At 44.3% G+C, this 24,803-nt stretch overlaps 1 protein-coding gene across 1 annotated transcript in view; it reads left to right on the top strand.

Annotated features, from left to right (window-relative positions):
* The window catches only part of SUSD1 (sushi domain containing 1), a 485,342-nt gene extending 464,569 nt beyond the window's left edge, over nt 1–20,773 (top strand). The window contains exons 22-23 of the mRNA XM_077251054.1: nt 19,662–19,755; nt 20,736–20,773. Coding sequence (XP_077107169.1) covers nt 19,662–19,755; nt 20,736–20,751 — 110 coding nt within the window. The 3' untranslated portion in view covers nt 20,752–20,773. The remainder of the gene's footprint in view (nt 1–19,661; nt 19,756–20,735) is intronic.
* The last annotated feature ends 4,030 nt before the right edge of the window (nt 20,774–24,803 follow it).

Genomic DNA, 24,803 nt, shown 5'->3' with positions numbered 1-24,803 from the left:
CCAGTCGAGGGCTTGGTGGATAGGCTGCGGGAGGTGGCGAGATCTCGCAGGGATGGATGGCTGCAGGAGCAGCTGGCCTCCTTGCTGGGCAGCGCGGAGCCACGAGGCAGCCGGACGCAGAGGACCAGACCCCCGGAGCGTTTGTCACCTGAGATCGGGACGCGCGGTAGGCAGAGGCCAAGGAGCCCCTCACGGGACCCTGCGGAGGCTAGGTGCAGATCCGGCCGACCCGCCCGGCGCCGCCTCCGGCAGGAATCCTGGCCCCCGGTCTGCTGGCGTGGGACGGCGCCGCGCCACAGGGACGAGTAGCACGGCGGACAGGCAGGTGTCGCCAGAAGTTCAGGCCGCACCAGTAGTACGGCCTGCGCCTGCGCGCCGGGGCCGGCGCAGGCTAGAAGAGGACCCAGCAGCGGCGGTGCAGCTCCGGCGAGCGCGGCCCAGCCAGCGATGGTGAGAGGGAGGCAGGCAGCTGTGGCAGCTGCAGCAGGGAGCGTGGCGGTGTCTGCTGTCGCAGGCACCAGAAGAGAGGCAGCAGTATCGGCACCTGACATCGCGAGCCGCATGCAGAGCAGGCTGAGGGGCAGGCGGCCTTCACATGCTTCACCTGGCTCTATACCCGGCGATAACAGCAGCACATCAAGTGGCACCAGGTTACGCGGGGCTGCGGCTGATTACAGATCCCGGTCAACCAGACGGTCGAGGGAGCGCGGAGGATCCCCTGCTCCGGTCCCCCCTGGTGACGAGGAGGCCAGGGGCGCAGGCCTGGAGCTGCAGGGGAACGACATCAGGAGCGATTCGGGGAGCGAGCAGCCTGAGGATGGAGCACAGCAGGAGTCTGGATGTCCGGCTGGCGGGGACACAGCACCCGCGCAGCCTCGTGAGTATACGTCCATGTCTCGTTTGTCCCAGTTGGGGGTTCGGGTAGGTGAGGTCGGGGTTGGTCAGGCTGCGGTAGTCGATAGCAGCGTGTTGGCGGGTGTAGGGGCCCCTGGGGTGTCAGGAATTAGTGATGTTTTAGCCGGGGTGTCGCAATTTTTTAAAAGTCTAGAAGGGGGAGTCGCGGAGGGGACAGGTGGGTCACCTCTTGGAGCGTGGCTGCATGGTTTGGGTATGGGATTGCGGATGGTGAACGACACAGCCAGGTCAGGGGGGTCAGCACAGGCCTCGTCGGCCGGTGTATCGGTGTCGGTGCAGACCGAGAAGGATAAAGGGGAGGCCATAAAGTTGGATGACAGAGCAAAAGGGGAGGTGTATGAATGCTTTGAGGGTCCGCTCGGTGCGCATTTAAAGAAGGAGGTGAAGGAGAAAATTTGGAAGGATGAATATGTGGAGATTTTCTCCCTCCTTCCTTTAGAGAAGTTCAACTTGGACAAGAGTAAGAAGGAGGATAGTAAAAAGGAGGAGGAGGAGAAGAGAAGGTGGCAGTTGATTCCGCAAACCTTCGTTAATTGGCAGCAGGCTTTTGCAATCCTGGCTAGCGTCATAGGCGAGAAATTTCCGGATAATTGTTCGGGTCTTTTTTGTTACTTTGACTCGATAGGTGAGGCATATCGTACGTATGTGGGTCAGGCATGGCTGCGTTATGACAAGCAGTTTCGTCAGAGGAAGGCGGTTAGGCCTGAAATAAAATGGGAGCAGAAAGATATTGGCCTTTGGTTGAAAGTTATGGCCCCGGTGAGGTATGGGCAGTTCTTTCACGGGAGCAGAGGAGCCGGGAACCAACAGTTAGGACATGCCAGCGGAGGTCAGGGGGCCCAGGGAGGCAAAGAGAAGTTAGGAACCTGTTGGCAGTTTAATGACGGCCAATGTAAGTACGGGAACTCCTGCAAATTTAAGCACATTTGTTCCCATTGCAACGGAGGCTCCCATGGAGCGTCTAAATGTTTCAAGAAAGCCAGGGGTAAGCCAGGAGTGGGTGGCAGTCAAGGGGGAGACCCCAGTGAGGCTTCAGTGAGGTCAGCGGATCTACATGCTGCGGTTGTCAGCAGTAAGTTGGCGAAGGAGGTGGAATTGGGGAGGATGGCTGGGCCTTTTAGTTCATTGCCAGTTAAAGGTATGATTGTTTCACCACTGGGTGTGGTGCCCAAGAAGGAGCCAAACAAGTTTCGGCTGATTCAACATTTGTCGTATCCCCGGGGTAGGTCAGTTAATGATGGCATAGATGAAGAATTATGTTCCATGGTGTATACTTCGTTTGACACAGCAGTGCAATGGGTACGGCGGTATGGCAAAGGGGCGTTATTAGCTAGGACAGACATTGAATCGGCCTTTCGGTTGCTCCCGGTTCACCCGGATAGCATTCCTTTGTTGGGTTGTTTTTGGAATGGTGGTTTTTATTTAGACAGATGTTTGCCTATGTAGGCTGTTCGATTTCTTGTTCACTGTTTGAGACGTTTAGCACTTTTCTTGAATGGGTGATTAGGGACGTTACCGGAGTTCATTCCGCCATTCATTATTTGGATGATTTTTTGTTTATTGGCCCCCCGGACTCTGATGTATGCAGGAATTTGTTGGCTACTATGGAGTGGATGGCTGGGCTTTTTGGCGTACCGTTGGCAAAAGAGAAGACGGAGGGACCGGGCAAGGTTTTGAGTTTTTTGGGCATTCCTATTGATTTGGAGAGAATGGAGTGTAGGTTTCCTGAGGACAAACTTTTGTTGCTGGTGCAAGAAGTGCACAGGATTGGGCGGCTGCGTAAGGTGACTTTGAAGGAGTTACAGTCCCTTTTGGGGCGTTTGAATTTTGCGTGCCGGATCATGCCCATTGGTCGGATTTTTTGTCGCAGGTTGTCGTTGGCGACGGCCGGAATCAAGGCGGCACATAATTTCGTTCGTTTGTCTAGGGAGCATAGAGAGGATTTGGTGGTGTGGCAGCATTTTTTGTCAAATTACAATGGTCGATCGTTGATCCAGTTGGATACCGTGAATGATTTTGATTGTGAGATTTATACGGACGCAGCCGGTTCGGTTGGTTACGGTGCGTATTGCGGAGGTCGATGGAGTGTCGGTGAGTGGCCAGAAGGATGGCAGAGACAGGGTTTAAATAGGAATCTTGCACTCCTGGAATTGTTCCCAATTGTGGTGTCGGTTGTGATTTGGGGTGACATCTTTCAAAATCGGAAAGTTAGATTTCACTGTGATAATCTAAGTGTGGTCTCTATCATCAATAGTCTAACTTCTTCCTCTCCCCCTGTGATTAGATTGGTTAGGGAGTTGGTATTGCGATACTTGGATTTAAATGCATACATTTCCGCAGTACACATACCGGGTGTCCAAAATTCTATAGCAGATGTTTTGTCTCGTTCACAGTTGGAGCGTTTCAGGGAGTTGGCGCCGGACGCGGATGCCTCAGGAGTGGTATGCCCTTCACGTTTGTGGAAAATTGTTGCGGACGAGGAGGTCGGTTGATTCAGTCCTCGGTCTCTAGAGCAACGTGGCTAGCTTATAAATCGGCTTGGGAAATTTGGGAAAGCTGGTCTGGTCAATGGGGAGGGTCGGAATCTGAGAGTGACAGGACGCTAGCGGTGTTGTTTTTGGTGGGCAAAGCGGAGGAGTGGGGTTGGTCCATATCAAAAGTGAATAAATTTATGGCGGGATTGGCTTTTGGTTTTAAGCTGCAGGGGTCGGTTGATATCACTAAAAGTTTTCTGGTAGTGCAGGCCCTGAAGGGCCTTCGTAGCGGGCACGTTAGCGCCGACAAGCGTAGGCCTATTTCGTTTGGATTGTTAACTAGGATGGGAGAAGTTGTTGGGAGAATTTTTTGTTCTCATTTTGAGGCTTCTTTGTTTAGGTTGGCCTATTCTTGGGCATTCTTCGAGGCTTTGAGATTGGGGGAGTTGGTGTCCCCCAACAAATTTAAGGCGGGAGGTTTGTTGGCGGAGGATGTTGTACTCTGGGCAGGAGGTATTTCTTTTTTGATTCAGCGGTCGAAAACTGATAAGTATGGAAAAGGCAAGCGGGTGGTTTTAGGGAGGGTCGACGGATGTTTGATGTGCCCGCAGAGTAGTTTGGAGATGTACTGGAGTCTGTGGTCTGGTAGGTCGGGCCCCCTGCTTTGTCACCAACACGGTACCTTTTTGTCCCGTTTTCAATTTTCGACAGTTTTAAAAAAGGTTTTAGTTGAGTTGGGATTTGATTCTGGGTTCTACGGGTCTCACTCTTTTAGAATTGGGGCCGCTACTGAGGCTGATGGTTTTGGTCTAGGGGCCGATGAGATTAAGCTGACTGGGCGATGGAATTCTAATCGTTATTTGACTTACGTACGTCGTTAGGTGTTTGTGGGGTGTATTTAGTCTGCTGGTAGGTAATTGTTGTTCTGTTTTTTAGGTCATCCCCCGTTATTGACCTGGATTTTCGGACATTCGTTCGTGTACTGGGGTGCGGAGCATGCTGACGCCAGGCCGGACGGCAGGCAGTTGGGATTTAGCCGCGATACGGTAGTGATTCGATGGTTGGGGTTCCGGGGCATGTTATGGAGGAAGCTGTTGCCCGATTTTTCCCGGGCCGCGCGTCTGGATATCTTACTGGTACACTTGGGGGGGAACGATTTAGGTACAAAGCCGGTGCGGGATCAGGGACATCCGCTTTGATTTATTGCGATTATGGGTCTCCCATCCCGGAGTTATGACGGTGTGGTCTGACATCGTGCCGCAGAGGCACTGGAGGTTGGCTCGATCATCGGAAGGCATTAACAGGGCCAGGATAAAACTTAATAGGGCTGTGGTGAAGTTTGTTTCCAGGAATTGAGGGGTTGCGGTGAGGCATTTCGAGTTGGAGGATGGTGCCGGTAATTTTTGGAGGGAGGATGGTGTGCACCTGAATGATATTGGTATTGATTTGTGGGCGCTCGGTCTCCAAGAAGGAGTTGAAAGGGCTTGGCGGGGGTGGGGCACTCACGGGGGTTCTTGGAGTTGGTGAAGTTTTATTGGAGGAAGGTCAATTGGATTGGGGTGGATCTGGCTTGTGGTTACGGGCTCTGGACGGGGTTTGTCCTCGGGAGCTTTGGGGGTTTTTTGGTCTGCCCTGAATAGGGTTACATGGTGCCCTCGAGCTGGTGCTTACGGCTGAGGGTAAATAAGTGTTGGTTAAAGAAGTTTGGGGCATTTTGCCTTTATATTTATGATGTCAGATCTTTTAGCTCCAAGAACCCTCCCCCTCAAATTTTCAGATAATGTTGTTATAATTATAATAATTGATTGTTGTTTGTTAATAAACTGGCCGCTGTGGCCAAAATTTTCCAAAGAAGTTAATGAGTTATGTTTTTATTTCATAATTTACGATAAGTTGGGGGAAGGTGGGCTTTTTGGTTCAGTTACAAGTGGTGGGTTTGGGGGAGTGACATTGGGAAGGAAATCCCAAAATGGGCTATACGCGGTCATATGCCCCTTGTGGTAGATTCATCAAACTGCTCAGCACAGTCAGCTCCAGAATCACCAGTGTTAAGGTACCTTCACACAAAACGACATCGCTAGCGATCCGTGACGTTGCAGCGTCCTGGCTAGCGATATCGTTTCGTTTGACACGCAGCAGCGATCAGGATCCTGCTGTGATGTCGCTGGTCGCTGAATAAAGTCCAGAACTTTATTTGGTCGTCCGATCGCTGTGTATCGTTGTGTTTGAAAGCAAAAGCAACGATACCAGCGATATTTTACACTGGTAACCAGGGTAAACATCGGGTTACCAAGCGCAGGGCCGCGCTTAGTAACCCGATGTTTACCCTGGTTACCAGCGTAAAAGTAAAAAAAACAAACAGTACATGCTCACCTGCGCGTCTCCCAGCGTCTGCTTCCTGACACTTACTGAGCGCCGGCCCTAAAGTGAAAGTGAAAGCACAGCGGTGACGTCACCGCTGTGCTGTTAGGGCCGGAGCTCAGTCAGTGTCAGGAAGCAGACGCTGGGGGACGCGCAGGTGAGCATGTACTGTTTGTTTTTTTTACTTTTACGCTGGTAACCAGGGTAAACATCGGGTTACTAAGCGCGGCCCTGCGCTTAGCAACCCGATGGTTATCCAGGGACCTCGGCATCGTTGGTCGCTGGAGAGCGGTCTGTGTGACAGCTCTCCAGCGATCAAACAGCGACGCTGCAGCGATCGGCATCGTTGTCGCTATCGTTGCAGCGTCGCTTCGTGTGAAGGTACCTTAAGGAGAGTTGCTGCAGCGATAAGGACAGAATAGGTGGTGTATCAGTTACTGTGGGTATACCATAATTGAATACACAAATCCAGCTAAACCAACAGTCCTTCTAAAGACTAATTATGGTGTATATAGATTGCAGTGCTAGGGAGGCAGGGAGTGTATGTGGGTATATAGATATCATCAGCAGGCAGGCATTGTATGTGGCATAATTCATTGCATACATCAAGAGGGTCCATTCCATTACTGTCTGCTGCTGCTGCCTATTACATATATTGACCATATATACATAGACCTAGGTATCATTGGCCAGGAATTTTTTTTTTTGCATCTTAATCCTGTTTATTTAATTCCAAAGCGATCCAGAGCCCACTTTTTTTTCTCCATTCGCTTGTTGGGACTGCAAAATACAGCCATGTCCTTTTCATAGTACAGAGTACAATCCAGCTATTTTAAACAGGTTTGCCCATCCCACCGGTCACATCTGAGTGCGCATAAAATTCTGCCATTTTTGTGGTACTGTAAAAAATTTTGGGAGTATGTTATGCAATTTCTTGACACCATTTTGCTGCCAAGAAATATTTAGCTGCCAAAATTTTTTTACGGTAGCTACAGGGCAGATATATTACATTGGATTTTGTCCGCCACACAGATCGCATATCATTGTGGTCAAAATTGTGCTATTTCAGGCCTCAATAGAATTATTTTTGTTGTGTCTTAGCCTACTTATTGACACAATTTTCCTGGCCAAAAGAAAAATAAAAATACAGGCCAGATATTTGAAAGTGGGCTATCTCAGTCAGAAGCCTCATCTCTCTGTGGGCTACAAATTGTGGCATTTGAGGCCTATATTTAACTGTTTTTGCTGTGTGCTACCCTAGTTAGTGACACTATTTTGCTGTAAAAAAAAACAGGCCACATATTTTACAGTGTGGTATCTCTGTCACACGCCTCATCTATCTGTGGGCTAAACATTGTGGCATTTCAGGCCTATACTGAACTGTTTTTGTGGTGTGTTACCCTAGTTCTTGACTAGTGTTGAGCATTCCGATACCGCAAGTATCGGGTATCGGCCGATATTTGCGGTATCGGAATTCCGATACCGAGTTCCGATATTTTTGCGATATCGGGAATCGGGATCGGAATGCATATTCACGTGTAAAATAAAGAATACAAATAAAAAATAGGGATATACTCACCCTCTGACGCGCCCTGGTTGTAACCGCTGCAACCGGCAGCCTCCGTTCCTAAGAATGAGCGAGTGAAGGACCTGCGATGACGTCGCGGTCTTGTGATTGGTCGCGTAACCGCTCATGTGACCGCTCACGCGACCAATCACAAGCCGCGACGTCATCGAAGGTCCTTCACTCGCTCATTCTTAAGAACGGAGGCTGCCAGTTGCAGCGGTTACAACCAGGGCGCGTCAGAGGGTGAGTATATCCCTATTTTTTATTTTTATTCTTTATTTTACACATGAATATGGATCCCAGGGCCTGAAGGAGAGTTTCCTCTCCTTCAGACCCTGGGAACCATCCAGGATCACTTCCGATATTTGTGTCCCATTGACTTGTATTGGTATCGGGTATCGGTATCGGCGATATCCGATATTTTTCGGATATCGGCCGATACAATCCGATACTTTCAAATATCGGAAGGTATCGCTCAACACTATTCTTGACACTATTTTCCTATAAGAAAATAAAAATACAGGCCACATATTTTACAGTGTAGTATTTCCGCCACCCGCCTCTTCTATCTGTTGGCTACAAATTGTGGCATTTTAGGCCTCCATTCAACTGTTTTTCTGGCGTCTTAGCCTAGTAATTGACACCAGCTTGCTGAAAAAAAAAATTGTTAGCTACAGGACAGATATTTTAAATTGTGGTTTTCCCACACACAGATCACATATAAGTTCACTCAAATTTCAGCCATTTGTAGTGAGCGTGGAAAATATTGTAGTGCATTTAAAATGGGCAAGGCACATGGTAAGGGACGGGGAAGTGGACATGATGGTGATGGTGCATGCAGAGGCTGAGGCCGAGGCTGTGGGCTAGCTGAAATTGTGCCACAACAAACACCCACATCTTCTTGCCCGACCTTCATGTCCAAATTACTAGGGGACTGCAGAACACCATTATTAAACCCAGAGCAGTGTCAAAAGGTTGTTGGTTGGATAGCGTATAATGCTTCCAGTTACTTTGCCACCACCACCACCACCCTGTCTTCCACACGGTCAAGTCTGAGTAGCCATGAGTCTGGACCTCATATTCCTCACCCTGATCATCCTTCCTCCCACCATGCCGAGTGCCCGGAGACAACTGATCCTACACTTGGACACTCTGAAGAGCTGTTCACTTGTCCATTTACAGTATAGATTCAGGCCTCTGGCCTGGTCCACTTGAAGTGGGGCAAGATGAGATCGTATGTAGCGATGCCCAAATATTTGAGCAGCCACAGTCACATGAAGGCCACGGTGGAAACCTTTCACAAGAGGTGGACGATGATAAGACACAATTGCCAGAAAGTCAGGAGGAGGACCAGAGTGCAGAAGTGGAGGACGATATAGTAACTGACCCAAGCTGGCAGGACTACATGCAGAGCAAGGACAGCAGCACATAGGGGGAGGGAGGTGTAGCACTCCAACAGGCAGGAAGAAGCAGTGTGGTGGCCGTAGACAGATGGAAGTTGTCAGGACAACTGTGAGGTCTTCCTGAGTCTGGTTGTTTTTTAAAGACTCTGACGATAACCCCAAACAGGCCATTTGCAGCACCGACCATGTCCGCATCAGCAGGGGTAGCAAAACTACCAGCCTGACCACCACCAGCATGATTAAGCACATGGCAGCAAAGCACCCGACTTTGTGGGCCAATCCCAAGGGTCAAGGAACACTGTCTGTGGATGCTTCTTCTGCTATTGTTCGTGGAAGCCAATCCACTGTCCATGGAGCCTGTGAATATGCCTCCAGCCCTGCACCTGTCATTGCCCACACTCAATTAGCACCATCATCAAGCACGTCCATGTCCTTGTCCCAGCACAGTGTTCAGTTGACATACCCCAGTCCTTGGAACGCAAACGTAAATATGAAGCCAACGCCCCACAGGCAGCAGTACTAAATTCACACATTTCTCATCTGCTTGCACTCGAAATGTTACCTTTAATGCTCATTGAGACGGAAGCTTTCCGCAATCTGATGGTGGTGGCTGTCCCAAGGTACTCGGTCCCCAGCAGCCACTATTTCTCCCAGTTTGCCATCCCCGCATTACTCAAGCACATGTCCCACAACATTAACCGTGCACTCAACAATGCTGTTACTGGGAAAGTCCACCTAACCACGGACACATGGAAAAGTGCTTGTGGGCAGGGATGGTACATCTCACTGACGGCACACTGGGTTGACATAGTGGAAGCCGGGACCCAGTTGGACCTTGGAATGGAACACGTCCTTCCGACACTGAGGATTGCTGGCCCTACGTCAATCAGGGTAGCCCCCACAGTCTGCAGCACCTTGCACCTCCTCCTCCTCCTTTTCAGCCTCCATCTCCGAAATGACCACCTCACTCAAAAGCTGGAAGCACTGCAGCACTGCCTCAGCCAAGGGGCAACTGGCTGTGCTGAAGCTAATATGCTTAGATGACAAACCGTACAATGCTGAAGAGTTGTGGACAGTGCAGAAAGAGCAGGCAGATCTGTGGCTGACATTGCTGAACCTACAGTCAGGCATGGTCATGTGTGACAATGGCCAGAACTTGGTGATGGCTCTGAGGCAAGGCGAGCTCAAACACGTACCATGCCTGGCCCATGTGCTTAACCTCGTTGTTCAATGGTTTCTAAAAAGCTACCCGGAGTTGCCGGATCTGCTTGTGAAAGTTTGCCGCCTGTGTGCCCATTTTATAAAATCAGCTACAACTTGCGCCACCCTTGCTGTTCTTCAGCAGCGTATGCAGCTTCTGGCTCACTGACTGGTGTGTGATGTCTCCATGCATTAGAACTCTACACTGCATATGTTGGAAAGGATTTGTGAGCAGAAGAAGGCAGTTGTTGACTACCAGCATTAACAAGGCCGTCGGTATTCAGTTCATACTCCACACCTCAGGAGTGGACATGGATGTCAGACATATGTACCATCCTACAAAACTTTGAGGACCCCACCAACATGTGAGCGGCGATGATGCCATAATTAGCATCAACATCCCGCTTATCTGTGTTCTGAAAAGCTCTCTGCTCACAATGAAGAAGGATGCATTGCAGGTGGAGCACAATGAGATGGAGCAAAGAACCATACAGGGTGATTACACACAACCCATCCTCATGTCATCCCAACATGGATTGGTTGACAATGAGGAAGAGGAGGAGGAAGAACAGGAGCTACTTTCATGCCCTATATATGGTACTCCAAGCACAACTGTCATACCATCTGTTCAGCGGGATGGCCTGAGGACAGGGAGGAGGAGGAGGAGAGCATGGTCAGTCATCCTCTTGGTGAGGACACAGAAGTCTTGCCTGTTAGCAGTCTGGCACTCATGGCTGACTTTATGTTGCACTGCCTTTCCCGTGACCCTCGCAGACAGGTGAACGAAAATAGTGCAGTAACAGAAAGCCATTGTTGTGGAATTATTAAAAAAATTCCCATCTGAAAACGCTGGTGGCAGAGGTCACAGTTTGTTGGAAAACCAAGGAGTACATGCGAGAGAGACACAACTCCAATCCATCAGAGGCAGGGGAACACTGACAAAGTTCTGGGAGAGTTTTCTCAGACCCTCCCATTGCACTGGCTCTGAGGCACGGGGTACTCTCACAAGGAGTGCAAAGTTTTGGAAGATGCTGAGGAAGTACCTTGCTGACCGTAAAAACTTCTTCCGTGATTCCTCTATGCCTTTTAATTATTGGGTATCCAAGATGGACATGTGGCATGAGCTGGCTCTCTACACCTTGGAGGTCCTGGCCTACCCTGCTGCTAGCATTTTGTCAGAGCGGGTTTTTAGTGCCGCTGGTGGAATTATAACTGATAAGCGCATCCGCCTGTCAACTGAAAATGCTGACAGGCTGGTTCTTATAATAATGAACAAGGGCTGTATTGGGCCAGACTTCTCTATACCACCGAATGATAGCAGCGAAACATAACCTCAAATCCAGTGTCATTTTTTGTGAGGTCTATTCCTATGCACCTCCTCACACCCACAAATGTGTATACTTTCTCCTCATCCTCACCAGCCACAACCACTAGAGAACCATGGTGACCATGGTCCTTTATGCAACAGCCACTTTATTGTGTTAAAGGGTGTTTTTGATGCACTTTGTGTATGGGCATTACAAGTATAGGAGACCCGCTCCTTTTAACTGGGAAAACATTTTTCGGAGGCCATCATCCACACTTATTCCAAGGGGGAATCCTCCAAGCCTCTTCAGACACCACCACTAGATCACCAGGGTGAACGTGTTCCGTGATGCAACAGCCAATTTATTTTTTTTAAGGGTGTTTATGATGCCCGTAAATAAAAATGTTTACACAGTATGTTGATGTGTACCCACTCGGAGGAAATGTTTGTCAGCCCGTACACTTACTGCATTGGCATTACAAGTATAGGAGACCAGCTCCTTTTAACTGGGAAAACATTTTTCGGAGGCCATCATCCAGATTTATTCCAAGGGGGATTGGGGTCCATGCAAATTTGGGGCAGGCCTTGTGTTCACTTCATGGGCAAGATTTATGGGAGCACCAAATGACTAATAACGGGAACTTTGTTTTCATGTGGCCATCCAGTACCTCGGTTCAAAGGCTTTTTGGGGTGTGTGTAACTTTGGGTGGGGCAGGCCTTGCATTCAATGCAAAAGCAAACAGTATGGGAGTACCAAATGAATAACGGGAACTTTGTTTTCGTGTGGCCATCCAGTACGTGGGTTCAAAGGCTTATTGGGGCGCTTGTAACTTTGGAGCAGAGCAGGCCTTGCATTCAATGCATAAGCAAATAGTAATGGAGTAACAAATGAATAATGGAAACTTTAATATCATGTGGTCATCCAGTGCCTCAGTTCAAAGGCTTATTGGGGTGCGTGTAACTTTGGGGCAGGGCAGGCCTTGCATTCAATGCATAGGCAAACAGTATGGGAGTACCAAATGAATAATGTGAACTTTGTTTTCTTGTGGCCATCCAGTATGTGGTTTCAAAGGCTTATAGGGGTGCGTGTAACTTTGGGGCAGGGCAGGCCTTGCATTCAATACATAAACAAACAGTATGGGAGTACCAAATGAATAATCGGAACTTTGGTTGCATGTGGTCATCCATGATGTCTGTTTAAAGGGTTGTTCAGGTGCGTCCAAATTTTGGACAGACCTGCCACTCACTGCATACGCAATATCAGTATAAGGGACCCACTGTTTAATAATAGGAACAACAAAGCATAGCCAGCTGATGGCTGTCTAAGAATAGTAAAAGCCGCCTGATAATGTGTCACACACCACATGGCCAAATAAGGTTTTAAAATGTTAAAATGCTATTTCCGAGTGAATGCATTTGTCTTGGTTGAAAGCAATGCTAAATTTGAAAAACACATCAAAAACGCTACGTATGAACATAGCCCAAATGGTGGAGGAACACTTTTGTTTTGGGTCATTTATTTTGCCTTACATACAAATCATTACCCTGGAAAGGATATTCCTTAATATATTTCCCAGAAAAATTCATTTTGGTTTCATTTTGTATGTTTTATTGAGCGCCTGTAAAAGTGGTGTAAGACTCTGACAATATTGTTCACAGCTGTGACCCGGGAGTCAGAAATGATTCCAGGGGTCTTCCCCATGATGTTTCCATGTAATTTGAGCACTGGTCCCATCAATTTCAGACATCTTTAGACCCTGAAAAGACCTCCGGGGGGGTGGGGGGTCGCAGCAAAGCTGCTCGGTTTCCCCATAGACTTGCATTGGGTCGAGCACCCGAGCATTCCAATTTGCTCGACCTGAGCAACGAGCACCCAGGCATTTTAGTGCTTGTCTATCACTACTGAGTACTTATGACCATGTGATATTTCAGTTTTACTTTTTGTCAGTCAAGATGGGGTGCAGAGTGTACATTAATGAGAAAAAAATTAACTTTTTTGAATTTACCAAATGGCTGCAATGAGTCAAAAAGTGAAACATTTAAAGGGATCTGAATACTTTCAATACCCACTGTAGGTGTTCTAAACCTGCTAACAGATATGATTTCTAGCACATAGGCACATAATCAGCATCTTTTATTCTTACATGTTCATATAAGCGTCCATTTTCTATTTATTTTGTATCTCTTCAATTAGGTCCATATCCTTAACACAATGAATGATAAAATCTGACCTTTATGTGCAATGGGTGCTGTTTCAAATACTGCTGACTGACAAAAAATATATATCCAAAAAAAAAGTTGATTGGCAGATCCCAAAAAATATATAACATCTTCAAATTTTATTCCATATATGTCACACAATATTTGTTTGTGATTATGTGTGACAGTATGACTCTGGTTTTAATCAATGAGAGATAAGATATTGAAACTCCAGTTGAGTAGATGGAAATGTTTTGGAAGCCTGGGTGACAACAACAGCAGTAGGAGTTTGAAACATGTTTTCATGATTATCTACACCGCAGAAAAATACAGCGGCGCACATCTGTGAGCCATTAATAGAAAATATTAATAAATAATGGGATTGATTGTGGAAGAAAACAGCCACCTTACAAAAGCTGACCGGGGACAAGTCTTGTATTTGCATAGGAAAATTCTTCTATAGATATCTTTATTTGCATGGCAAGTGATGAAAAAGAAGGTTTACCCTGATTAATAATGGAGAAGGTAAACAGAGATTTATCTCCACGGGGTTTACACTCCATCAAATGAACATGTATTATTCATCCAATGAAGTGGCAATGCACACAATGGATATGTAATTACTGCTGCACCCTCAAGTGTCTCCATGACGGTTCATTCTGTCAAGCTTATTAAATTCTCAGATGAGTCTTCAGATGCAGAAATCAATTGTTAAATAAGATTTTTTGGGGCCAAATCCAGTAGGATGTCTGTTCCTTATCTTATAAACAGTTCTGGCACAATAGACTGGAAGAGTTATGCTTCAGTCACTTTATAGTACATGATAGTCTAAGTGGCCATTTCATGATCTAGTTATACAGCAATTTCCCATGGTAGTTTTACTGCCACTTTGATTCTACTTATGCCATTCAGCTAGATGATAATTAGATGACTTATGCCCTTCTCGTGCCAGAGATAGACAGTAACACTATCTGTGCCTGAGAGCACCATCATTTCTTTGCTCTGTTATATAATTCTCATTCCCTTCTGATACAAAATAAACCCTGCTAGATGCATAAGGAATAAGATCAAGAACGTGTAAGAGAAAGGGTTGTAATAGGACAAACATATTTAAGCAGTGGGAAAACATTACATGAAGACAATTTCACTGTTTTCTTCATAACGTAATAATTGAATGAATGCATTTGTAACCTATGAGTGTTGTTTAGGACACCTAACAATGGCAAGCGGCACACTTGGGCTTAAAGGTATTTTACAGGCTCTGATTTCAGATTGAAGAGTCCTGACAGTGTACTCACTATAAGGATTCCCTTTTCTTTCCAATGTGAGTGGGCATATGTGATTTGTGTAGCTGTGGTTGCATACTGACTAGATTCTGATATGGGGAATCTTCTACGAGGGCTGGTATGTGTCCCCCAGGATGCACATAGAGGCATATTGAACCCGCTGGAGTGCATTATTATTACAGCTATGCCTGTGGTTATAATGTAGAATAAAGGAGAGAGAGGATTTGGACATAATATTGTACCATGTCAGACTTTAGGAAAACCCGAAATGGGCTTTTATTTTTGGAGAGATCTGCAGGATTGGTACTGGGGCAGAGCTCTCCCTCCACTCCGGGTTTTCAGAGTGGCCCATGAACACAATTCCCATTTAAACTTTTAGTTAAGGTTTGGGTGTGTCAGTGTGTTGTTTGCAAGCATCTGAACAGGGAGCTCTATGAAGGACAGGTCTGTGTGAAGACTGAAAACTGGCCAGAGAAGGCAAAGACATTGACAGAGAAGGCAAAGATATTGATGCACGAGTGTTACAGCGGTGCAGTCGCCCACGACAACAGTTTTGATACAAATGGTTATCGATGACAATGCAATCAGGAAGATAATGTTTGCCTTTATTTTGTGAGTTCTGAAAATAGTCGCTTAAGTAAAAGAATTTCTTGGATTTCTGCCTCATTGCCACATGGACATGAAAGCCAGCGCCTTACACGGGACTAAAAAATAAATTAAAAAGTTACAAACAAGTTTTAAAATCTATATAAAATAACAAAAAAATCATATCCCCCTTTACTCAATGAAGTAGAAAGAAGTTAAAATAAAAAAAAATAAACATATTTGGAATCGCCACATCTGCCAAGGTGTGATCTATCAAAATATGAAGTTACCCAAAGGTTAATTGCAGAAGAGCAAAGAAAACCCCAAATGCTAGAATTGCTGCTTTTGGGTTTCCACATCTTGTACAAAAATGCAATAAAAAGCGATCAAAAGATTAACACATCCAATAAAAGCTACAGCTCACTATGCAAAAACAGGCCTTCATTAAGCTCCATTGATGGCAAATAAAGTTACAGGTCTGAGAAAATGGTAACTCAAAACAATTTTTTTCTCATTTTGAAATTTCTGAATTTTTCACTATGTCAATAAAAAAATACTATTTTGTATGGTCATAATTGTACTGATTTATTGCCAGATAATTTTTACCACACAATGAACACTGAAAAAATCAAACCAAATAAACAATGATAGAAGTGTATTTTTTTTTTCACCATTTCACTGAACTTGGAATTTTCTCAAGTTTGCCAGTCAATTGCATCATTGCATGTTATAATGAATGGTATCATTGAAAACTACAACTTGCCCCACAAGTCATCATGTGGCTATATTGCTGGAAAATTAAAAAAAAGTTATCACTCTTGGGAAAAGTTTAGGAAAAATCAAAAGAACAAAAGTCACGCACAGTGTGGGAAAACTAAGTGCAACACGAGGGGAAAGAAGTCAAAACACTACGGACAGGGGGTACAGACCACTAGGTAGATCTAATAGCACCCTGCCTCCCCTACCATCCCTATATTGGTTCCACACCAATCGCCAAGCAGGAATCTAAGCGCTGTATATCCCTAGAGTTAGGCTCTGAATAGGGAATGGGGTTGAACACTGGTCAGTACCCACTGAACACTAAAGATAAGAAGGGAGACAAACAAGCGGGATGCAGTTTAACTTGAGCAGACTCCAGAGAGATAACACCAAACATCCTCAAACAGCACCAGAGAGGAAGTAAGCCAACTGCTATAGCTCCAAGCCTACACAAGTGAAAATGTGAATATCACCGGCGACTTCCTGAAGCAGGCTGGGAGTCTACAAACACCCAGGTCCAGGTGTGTCAATTAGAGCCGGAAGGAGGTTGCCACTGGGTCCAAACGTCAGATGGATTAAGAAGGCGTCTGCAATGCCAAACGCCGATACTTTCTGCAGCCAGATGCTGAGCGACTGTCTGTAGCATCTGACACACCCATGACAGCAGTATGTTTGTGGGTATGCCTCCCTTTTACAGAGAGTGTGTAAACACACAGTTGCCTATTCATGCAGTATAGTTCCAGGAGGAATAACATGAGACCAACACAAAAAAAATTCTCCATAATTATTTTTTTTGTGGGGGGAATAAAATAATTTACTAAAACATACAGTACATGCCAGGTGAACTGATAGATCTTCTTTAACCCCATAAGTATAATATTTTTAGACTTCAGGGCCACTGGATTTTTAAGGCATGATGTCACTTGACATGATGTCCCTGGTTAAAACTGGGGTCAGACGAGAGCATGAAAAATTGTCCAATTTTCATCTAGAAAACTACAGTTATTTTGCATTCCGCATTTCATCCGTTTCCGTACTTTACATCCATGTGGCATCCATATTTATTTACTATTTGTATACAAATTTATATACCAATAATGCCAATGTATACGTAAAAATGGGATGACCCGTTTTGCACACCCATAGACTTGAATAGGCAAGTCTCATCTGAAATTCATGAGAGAATAGTGCATGCTGAGATTTTTTTTTTATACTTGGACACTCGCTCTATGTGAAGAAACTGTCAATTGAATAACTCCATTAAATGACATTGGTCAGTTAGTTTTCTGATTTTTATTTCATAGGAGAAGATCAAAGAGTTACTTTCGCCTTCCTTCTCTGGTTAGACCAATTTGACACTTCTCCTTTGACCACTCACAAGATATTTTAAGTGAAAGAACTGATCCTTAGTAGATTTTCAATAATTTTCTGTTGTGCATAAACATCTTAGGAAGTCAGCAGTTCCTAGGGTAATATTTTTTTTTCCAGTTTGATGTTTCTCTGTACAGTGACTGAACCAGTTGTCTAATTCTACATGTTCTGATGAAATATATCGTAATTGTGAAAGTATACTTCTAGCATTTTCCCTGAGTGTATATCTAACCTCATTACAGCAAGCAGAAACCTACGTCCCTCCAATATGTGTGTAACTACAGCTCCCAACACCATGATAGCCAATATCTGTTATAAAGTTCTAGAAGTTGCATTTTCATAAAAATTTTCAAAGATTGCTGACCCCTATCGTTCTTGTATTTTTGTGCATGGTTGCTCCTAGTCGAAATGTTATTTATGTGCCTGGCAATTACTTTGGGAGATGATGGTCACATCGCTATATGCAGTATTCTTAATGTTCTGAAATGTATTTAAGTGCTAACTCTCCTTTCAATGAACTAAGGCTCAAGTGCTAGCCACTGGGTATCTCCTTTCTTTCTAACTTGCTATTTTTTGCCTGTTGTCAAGTGTAATCTGACTATAACAGCAAAGAAGCAAATGTACATTACTGGAAACAGTAAGGTGTTTTTGACCTTCTGCTCATGCTCTCCTGTCTGTCAGACTGAATGCAGGCAGAATAGAGAGGTGGGCTTTCAATTTAGGGCAGGCATATAATTGGAAATGAGCAGGCACAATGTATGATGAGAATGGAGAGGAAAGATGTTCCAGCACCTATAGTGCTGATTCTCACAAAGAACCAAACACAATGAAAGAGTTGATAGAAAGTTCATAGACAGTTTCTAGACGCATGTGCATCAAAAGCAGTTATAGTTTGTAGTAGGGTACAAGGGTGGCAAGACTATGTTTTCTACAGGTTTTTTGTGAAAGGGCAAGAATGATTTAAAAAAAAGTTATAATATAATAGCCGATGTTATGCACAATATTGAAACTGAGGAATCAAAAATTGCTGAACATCTTCCACTCGCTACCAAATATATACCTTGAATTAATTAAAGGGCTACGTTCAGTGGGGGAAATAAGTATTTGATCCCTTGCTGATGTTGTAAGTTTGCTGTTGTGAACTATATTTCTTGGCTCCCTCTTGTGGTCACTAGCGGTATTACACTTGGATCATCTTTCTCCAGGTTGGTACCCACCTGGTTCGTTAGGCCTTGGGTGTTCCTATTTAGACTTCCTGGAAACTCAGTCTAGTGCCTGGAATCGATGTAGTCAGTCTATGTCTGTTTGCTCCTGACTCCTGGTCTCCTGTTCTTTGCAAGATAAGCTAAGTCCTGCTTTCTTATTTTTGTTTATTCGCTTTGCTTCTATTTTGTTCCAGCTTGTTCATAATGTGATTCCTGATTTTTGCTGGAAGCTCTAGGGGGCTGATATTCTCCCCCCACACCGTTAGTCGGTGCGGGGGTTCTTGGATATTCAGCGTGGATATTTTTGTAGGGTTTTTGCTGACCGTATAAGTCCGCTTCCTATTTTCTGCTATTAATTAGTGGGCCTCTCTTTGCTAAATCTAGTTCATTCTTACGTTTGTCTTTTCTTCTTACCTCACCGTTATTATTTGTTGGGGGCTTGTATTATAACTTTGGGGTCCTTTCTCTTGAGGCAAGTGAGGTCTTATTTTCTCTGAAAGGGTTAGTTAGTTCTCCGGCTGGTGCGAGACGTCTAGAATCAACGTAGGTACGTTCCCCGGCTACTTCTAGTTGTTGTGCTAGGATTAGATATACGGTCAGCCAAGTTACCACCTCCCTATGAGCTGGTTTTTGTGTTTGCGGACTTAGCTGGAACTTCTGAGATCCTCTACCACTAGGATCATAACAGTTTGCCCACTGACAAAGACATGAACAGTCTATAGTTTTAAGGGTAGGTTAATTTTAACATTGAGAGATAGAATATCAAAAATAAAATCCAGAAAATCACATTGTATAAATTCTATAAATGTCTATCTGTGATTTTCATGTACGTGCAAAAAACTATGTATGAATAAGATTGTTGGCAAAAACCCTGCATTATCACTTGACATATCTGCTCTTCTTTACCAAGTATGATTGATATTCCTTGTTATAAATAATAATGATGATAGCTATCTGTCACTTGTAGCTTAAATGCTATTTAGAGTGTTCCCATTACTATAAACTAAGAAGTATTCTCCTTTTCTCTCAGAGCTATCAGGCAGTCGTCATCACCTGACTGTGGTCTTATTAGGATCAGTTGCCTTTGCATGCTTCATAGTATTTATGTCTTACTCTTTGGCACGGTAAGTAGCTTTGCACTTAATTCACATTTGCCTTAAGGTAATGCCATTGGTAAATGTCCATCTGATTTTGGATAAACTATCTAGGAGGAAAATTAGCATACACAAAGGAAAATTAACTAGTAAATCAAGTTATTTGCCTATAATATAGCACTAATGCGGGTCACATATAATATTTAGATTTAAAATTCTAAGCCAGTTATATCTTTATAGTAATTAGAGCTTCTGTTTTTAATGTAAAGATACAAATGAACAGCATAGCCAATGCTGATGTCTACATCTGCATACGTTCTGTGGCCAGCTCATTTACACGTCTTATGTTCAGCTATGTTCACATCAACACAGAGCTCTGAGCCGAGCACTACAAAGGGGGTTCTCTGTTGCAATCCCCAAATCCTGTTTTCCTAGGGGAACCCCTAATGTGGTGCTCGGTGGAGGACACTATATTAATGTGAACCTAGCCTTAGTTTGTCTCATACAATCTAATATTATTGCATGTGAGTTTATAGAAGCAGAGGTCAACCCTAAAAATGCAAGGAAAACATGCGTTCACATATAAGGAACTGCATGTACAGGAATTCCCTCATTTATAGACTTTGTTCTGGAAACACACACTTGGCCTTTGATCTATTCCAAAGTTTTTTTTTCTTGCTAATCTCAAAATGTCTTTTAACTCTAATTGTAGAAAATCTGTGTAAAACTATATGAAGGGGAACGGCATCCAAGTCGTGTGACCTTCTGGGAATTACTATCATGTGATTGTTAAAAGAGATAAAATGCTTTTGTGATATTTTAATGAAAAGAATTTCCCATTTTCTTTGCATTCTTGGGTGGTGCAAATGTCTCCAAATGTAAGCCGTGACAACTCATAAAAATGCTAATATATAATATTTAACAATTAGCAATTACCCCTCCATTAGTTACTAAGCCAAATATAAGTGTTACTGATTGGTAATTGATCAGAATCTGCTTCCTTTTTGCAGGTGCTGTAACAGCTAGCAGACACATTTTAGATGAACAGTAAGTGATGATCAGATTATTAGGTTGCTCTCTTGAAAGGAATCCTTGACCAGATTTTTGCGACCCCATCTGAAAGTAGAATGATATATAAACAAAGACCCTGATTCCAGCAATGTATCACTTACTGCGCTGCTTGCTGTCATTTCGATAAAATCACTGTTTTATCTGCTGCAGATCTACCAGGTCCCTGAAGGCTGAGCTCCATATAACCCCGCCCACATCACTGATTGACAGTTTCTGCCCATGTACAGTGTACACAGAAAGCTGCCTTTCAGAGGTAGGGTGGGGTTATACGGATCTCATGAATATACAAGACTACATGGCAGAAAGTTTACTAGTCCTCTACTGATAATCTCCTGCTGATAAAAAAAATGAAATTTTAAAAACTACATTAAGCAGCCCAGTAAGTAATCATTGGAATTAGGGTCTATGTCTCTATATTATGGTGCGCTCAGATTAAGTGGCAAAACCTGGCTACAGATTCCCTTTAAAGTGATTGTCCAAACAAAAACAAATTGTGTTCCTTTGCCCTTTTCGTCTGGCCAGTATGCACCTGCATATTGTTTGTTTGACTTTATTGAAAAGTGCAGCAGGATCCTCTTTCCTATACAGAGGGATGCTACAAAGAAACATGTGCCATGTGCTACACACTTCTTTACAGTGGGGCCCCATGGTGGACAGATGCCTCGATATTTGTCCTGAGAGTGCACACTGAGGGGCACAGCCTCCTGATAGTATGTGCCTGACAGTGGCCACAAATGCTATGTCTACCTTGCTTTAGTAATACTCACCTACTGGCTCCCACCTGGATCCAACGCAGGTCAGTCCATAAATTGTGCTGACAAAGGAATTGAAGATGTCGCTGTTCCACCAGCAGAAGGATCACTATGACTTGTGATTGGCTGCAGTGGTCCGGTGACTTGAGTAGTGGGTCATTAGAAATATATCCGATGATCTGCTGCTCAAGTTACTTGACTATTGCAGTCAATTGTAGAGATCCTGCTTCTGGTAGAGCAGTGACGTCTCCTACTCCTGTGTGTGTGTTTGCTGATAGATGACTATCACTTAATTTGATATTTTTTACACTTTCAAGCCCATGGAGAATTTTGTTTTTGCTTGAATAAAGGTTTCGAGCCTTTGATATTAAAGGATCAGGGCTTAGATGGTTTTTGGACTACCTATGGTCAGCCTGTCAACCCAGACACACTGTAGTAAAATAAGGGGCAGATCCTTTCATTCTAATCTGTGACAACCTCTTAAAATAGAAGCAATATGTTCTTAGTGTGTTTATTATATATATTTTAAATCCAAACTTTTAAAACATATTAAAAATAAGTCACTTTGTTTGTATTATAAAGTAAAGTAGTTTATTTGACTTGAGCGTGAGCTTTATTTTAATGCCTCACCTGTCTAATAAATACTAAAATTAAACTCAAAATTGTGATAAAGTGTGTGATTGGCATGAATTGTTGCCTTCTTTCCTTATGACTAGGATCATGTTCAAATTAAATCACATTTAAGGTTCCAGATTACTGCACAATGATCTGACTTTTTAACCCCAACATTATATACCGCATACTTAGTAAGGGGAACTCTTGTAAATACATTCTTGAATTTTTTTAGGGGAAAGGGATTGAAATTAGCTTGAACCTGTAATCACAAGAAACCTAGAGAACCTTAGAAAAAGTTTTCAACAAACTGTTTATACAAATCAACTCAATAGGGCGAATATACAGTAAGAAACTTTTTTAATTTGCTTTATTTTGAGAGAATTCTGCTTTTTTCCCTAACATTTTTGCTTAAGAAAAGACAGACTGCCAAGTCACAATGTTGTCAGGTTACACCTTCCGTTATACTCCATGGAGAGGGGAAGAGTAAAGAGCATAGTGATACCACCAGAAATAGGAAACACAGAAAGATTGTGTTGAGCTTTCTAACAAGTCTTTTACTTCACTCGTAAGCTGGATTCACATCTGTTCTGATAAGTATTGCTATATAATTTCCTTCATGCCGCTGCTCCTTCTGTGTGCTAACTTAAGAATGAAGAGCAGGAATCCCTCTCGATGTACTATGCTATGTGAAAGGTGAAAGGATTAAGCTCTGTCGCAATTTTATTTAGTAGAGAGGTATAATTCAAAGAGTACAATTGCTCTGGGTATCTGCCTATCTTGATTCCAATGTAGGTGATAAAGGATCTAGAGGGTTGTATGTTCAGAGTCAGACCAATTTCTCTCACCTATCCAAAGGGAGTTTTTTCCCCAGTTCCAGGATTTCACTTTTAGATTAGGTGTTAAGTAGTGTTGAGCGATACCGTCCGATACTTGAAAGTATCGGTATCGGATAGTATCGGCCCATACCCGAAAAGTATCGGAAATCGCCGATACCGATACCCGATACCAGTCCAATCAATGGGACACCAAGTATCGGAAGGTATCCTGATGGTTCCCAGGGTCTGAAGGAGAGGAAACTCTCCTTCAGGCCCTGGGATCCATATTAATGTGTAAAATAAAGAATTAAAATAAAAAATATTGATATACTCACCTCTATATCAATATTTTTTATTTTAATTCTTTATTTTACACATTAATATGGATCCGATACCGATTCCCGATACCACAAAAGTATCGGAACTCGGTATCGGAATTCCAATACCGCAAGTAACGGCCGATACCCGATACTTGCGGTATCGGAATGCTCAACACTAGTGTTAAGTATTTCCTAAAACTTTTTATAAATTGGAACAATTGTCGCAGTTGTTCTAATGGTCAATGCAAAAGCAATATAATGTTATTCACATAGAGTGCTATTCTCGTCATCTTGTTACCAACTCGTATTCTATTAAACAGGTCAGACTCCTCTATAAATTGGTCCATGGGTTCCAGGGCTAGATTAAATCGTAGCGGAAACATCGGGCACCCTTGTCGAAGGTGGCGAAGATGCCGGGGCCTAAGCCCTTGCTTTATCTCCTGAGGTAGCCCTCTGTCTGTTCTCTTCCCCCACCCACTGAAGAGGGTCGCTACTGTGCACCATAGTATACAAACCTGACAAACAAGGCAACACGAACAAGGGTTAACAGAAAACTCCAGGCATACAAAATATTCACTCACATATAACAGAGGAATACAACGGGGTGTGGCGGTAGGGGAATAAACCACAATAGAGAAAGATAGGGAATTACCAAACATACAAACCAAACAACAGTCACAGATAACTCGTCCAACTCTCCTCATATGAACTCCTCTCCCTCCTTTAGTCAGTTGCATCTGCAGCACTTGTTTTCTTTCCTCCTAGAGGAATCCTCTCTGTAACTGGTCTATGCTGGGCCCTCCTTCTTCAATGTTACTGGGCACAGTAACTTCTGGCTAGGCAGCCCAGTGAGCTGCACGGGCGCTCAGGCCCTGACTACAACTAACTAAAAGCAGGAAGCTGCACTATACTTATTCACTGTGCCCCTCCTACTCTAACTGCATGCTACAATGCCCCCTCTAATGCCCACACAATTGCCAGGCACTCCTTTTTCATCGTGGAGTAGGCCACCTCTCTCGGCAATAGCTTCCTGCTCAGGTACTGGACTAGATGCTTCTGGCCCACTGCATTGACCTGGCTGAGCACGGCACCAAGACCAAAGTCACTGGCGTCGGTCTGTACTACAAATGGCTGCTCAAAATTAGCAGCTCGTAGTATTGAGGAGCTGAAGAGAGCGGTCTTGAGTGCCTGAAAAGCGGTCACGCAGGCGACTAACCAGTCTACCGCAAACAGCAGCTTTTTCTTGGTGAGGTCCGTCAGGGGTTTGGCCAGGGTGCTATAGTGTGGAACAAGCCTCCTATAGTACCCAGTGGTGCAAAGGAAGGACATCACCTGTTTCTTGGTCCTGGGGGTGGGCCAGGATGCGATGGCTTCCACTTTCCCAGGTTCTGACTTCAGAACACCCCGCTTACCTGATGACCCAGGTAGAGGACCTCACTCATGCCCAGCTGGCACTTTTCCAGCTTGATGGTCAAACCTGCCCGTTCGATCTGCCTAAGCACCTG

Source organism: Ranitomeya variabilis, chromosome 1, assembly GCF_051348905.1.
Source record: "Ranitomeya variabilis isolate aRanVar5 chromosome 1, aRanVar5.hap1, whole genome shotgun sequence".
NCBI classification, from domain to species: domain Eukaryota; kingdom Metazoa; phylum Chordata; class Amphibia; order Anura; family Dendrobatidae; genus Ranitomeya; species Ranitomeya variabilis.
This window is presented reverse-complemented; position numbering and strand designations above follow the sequence as displayed.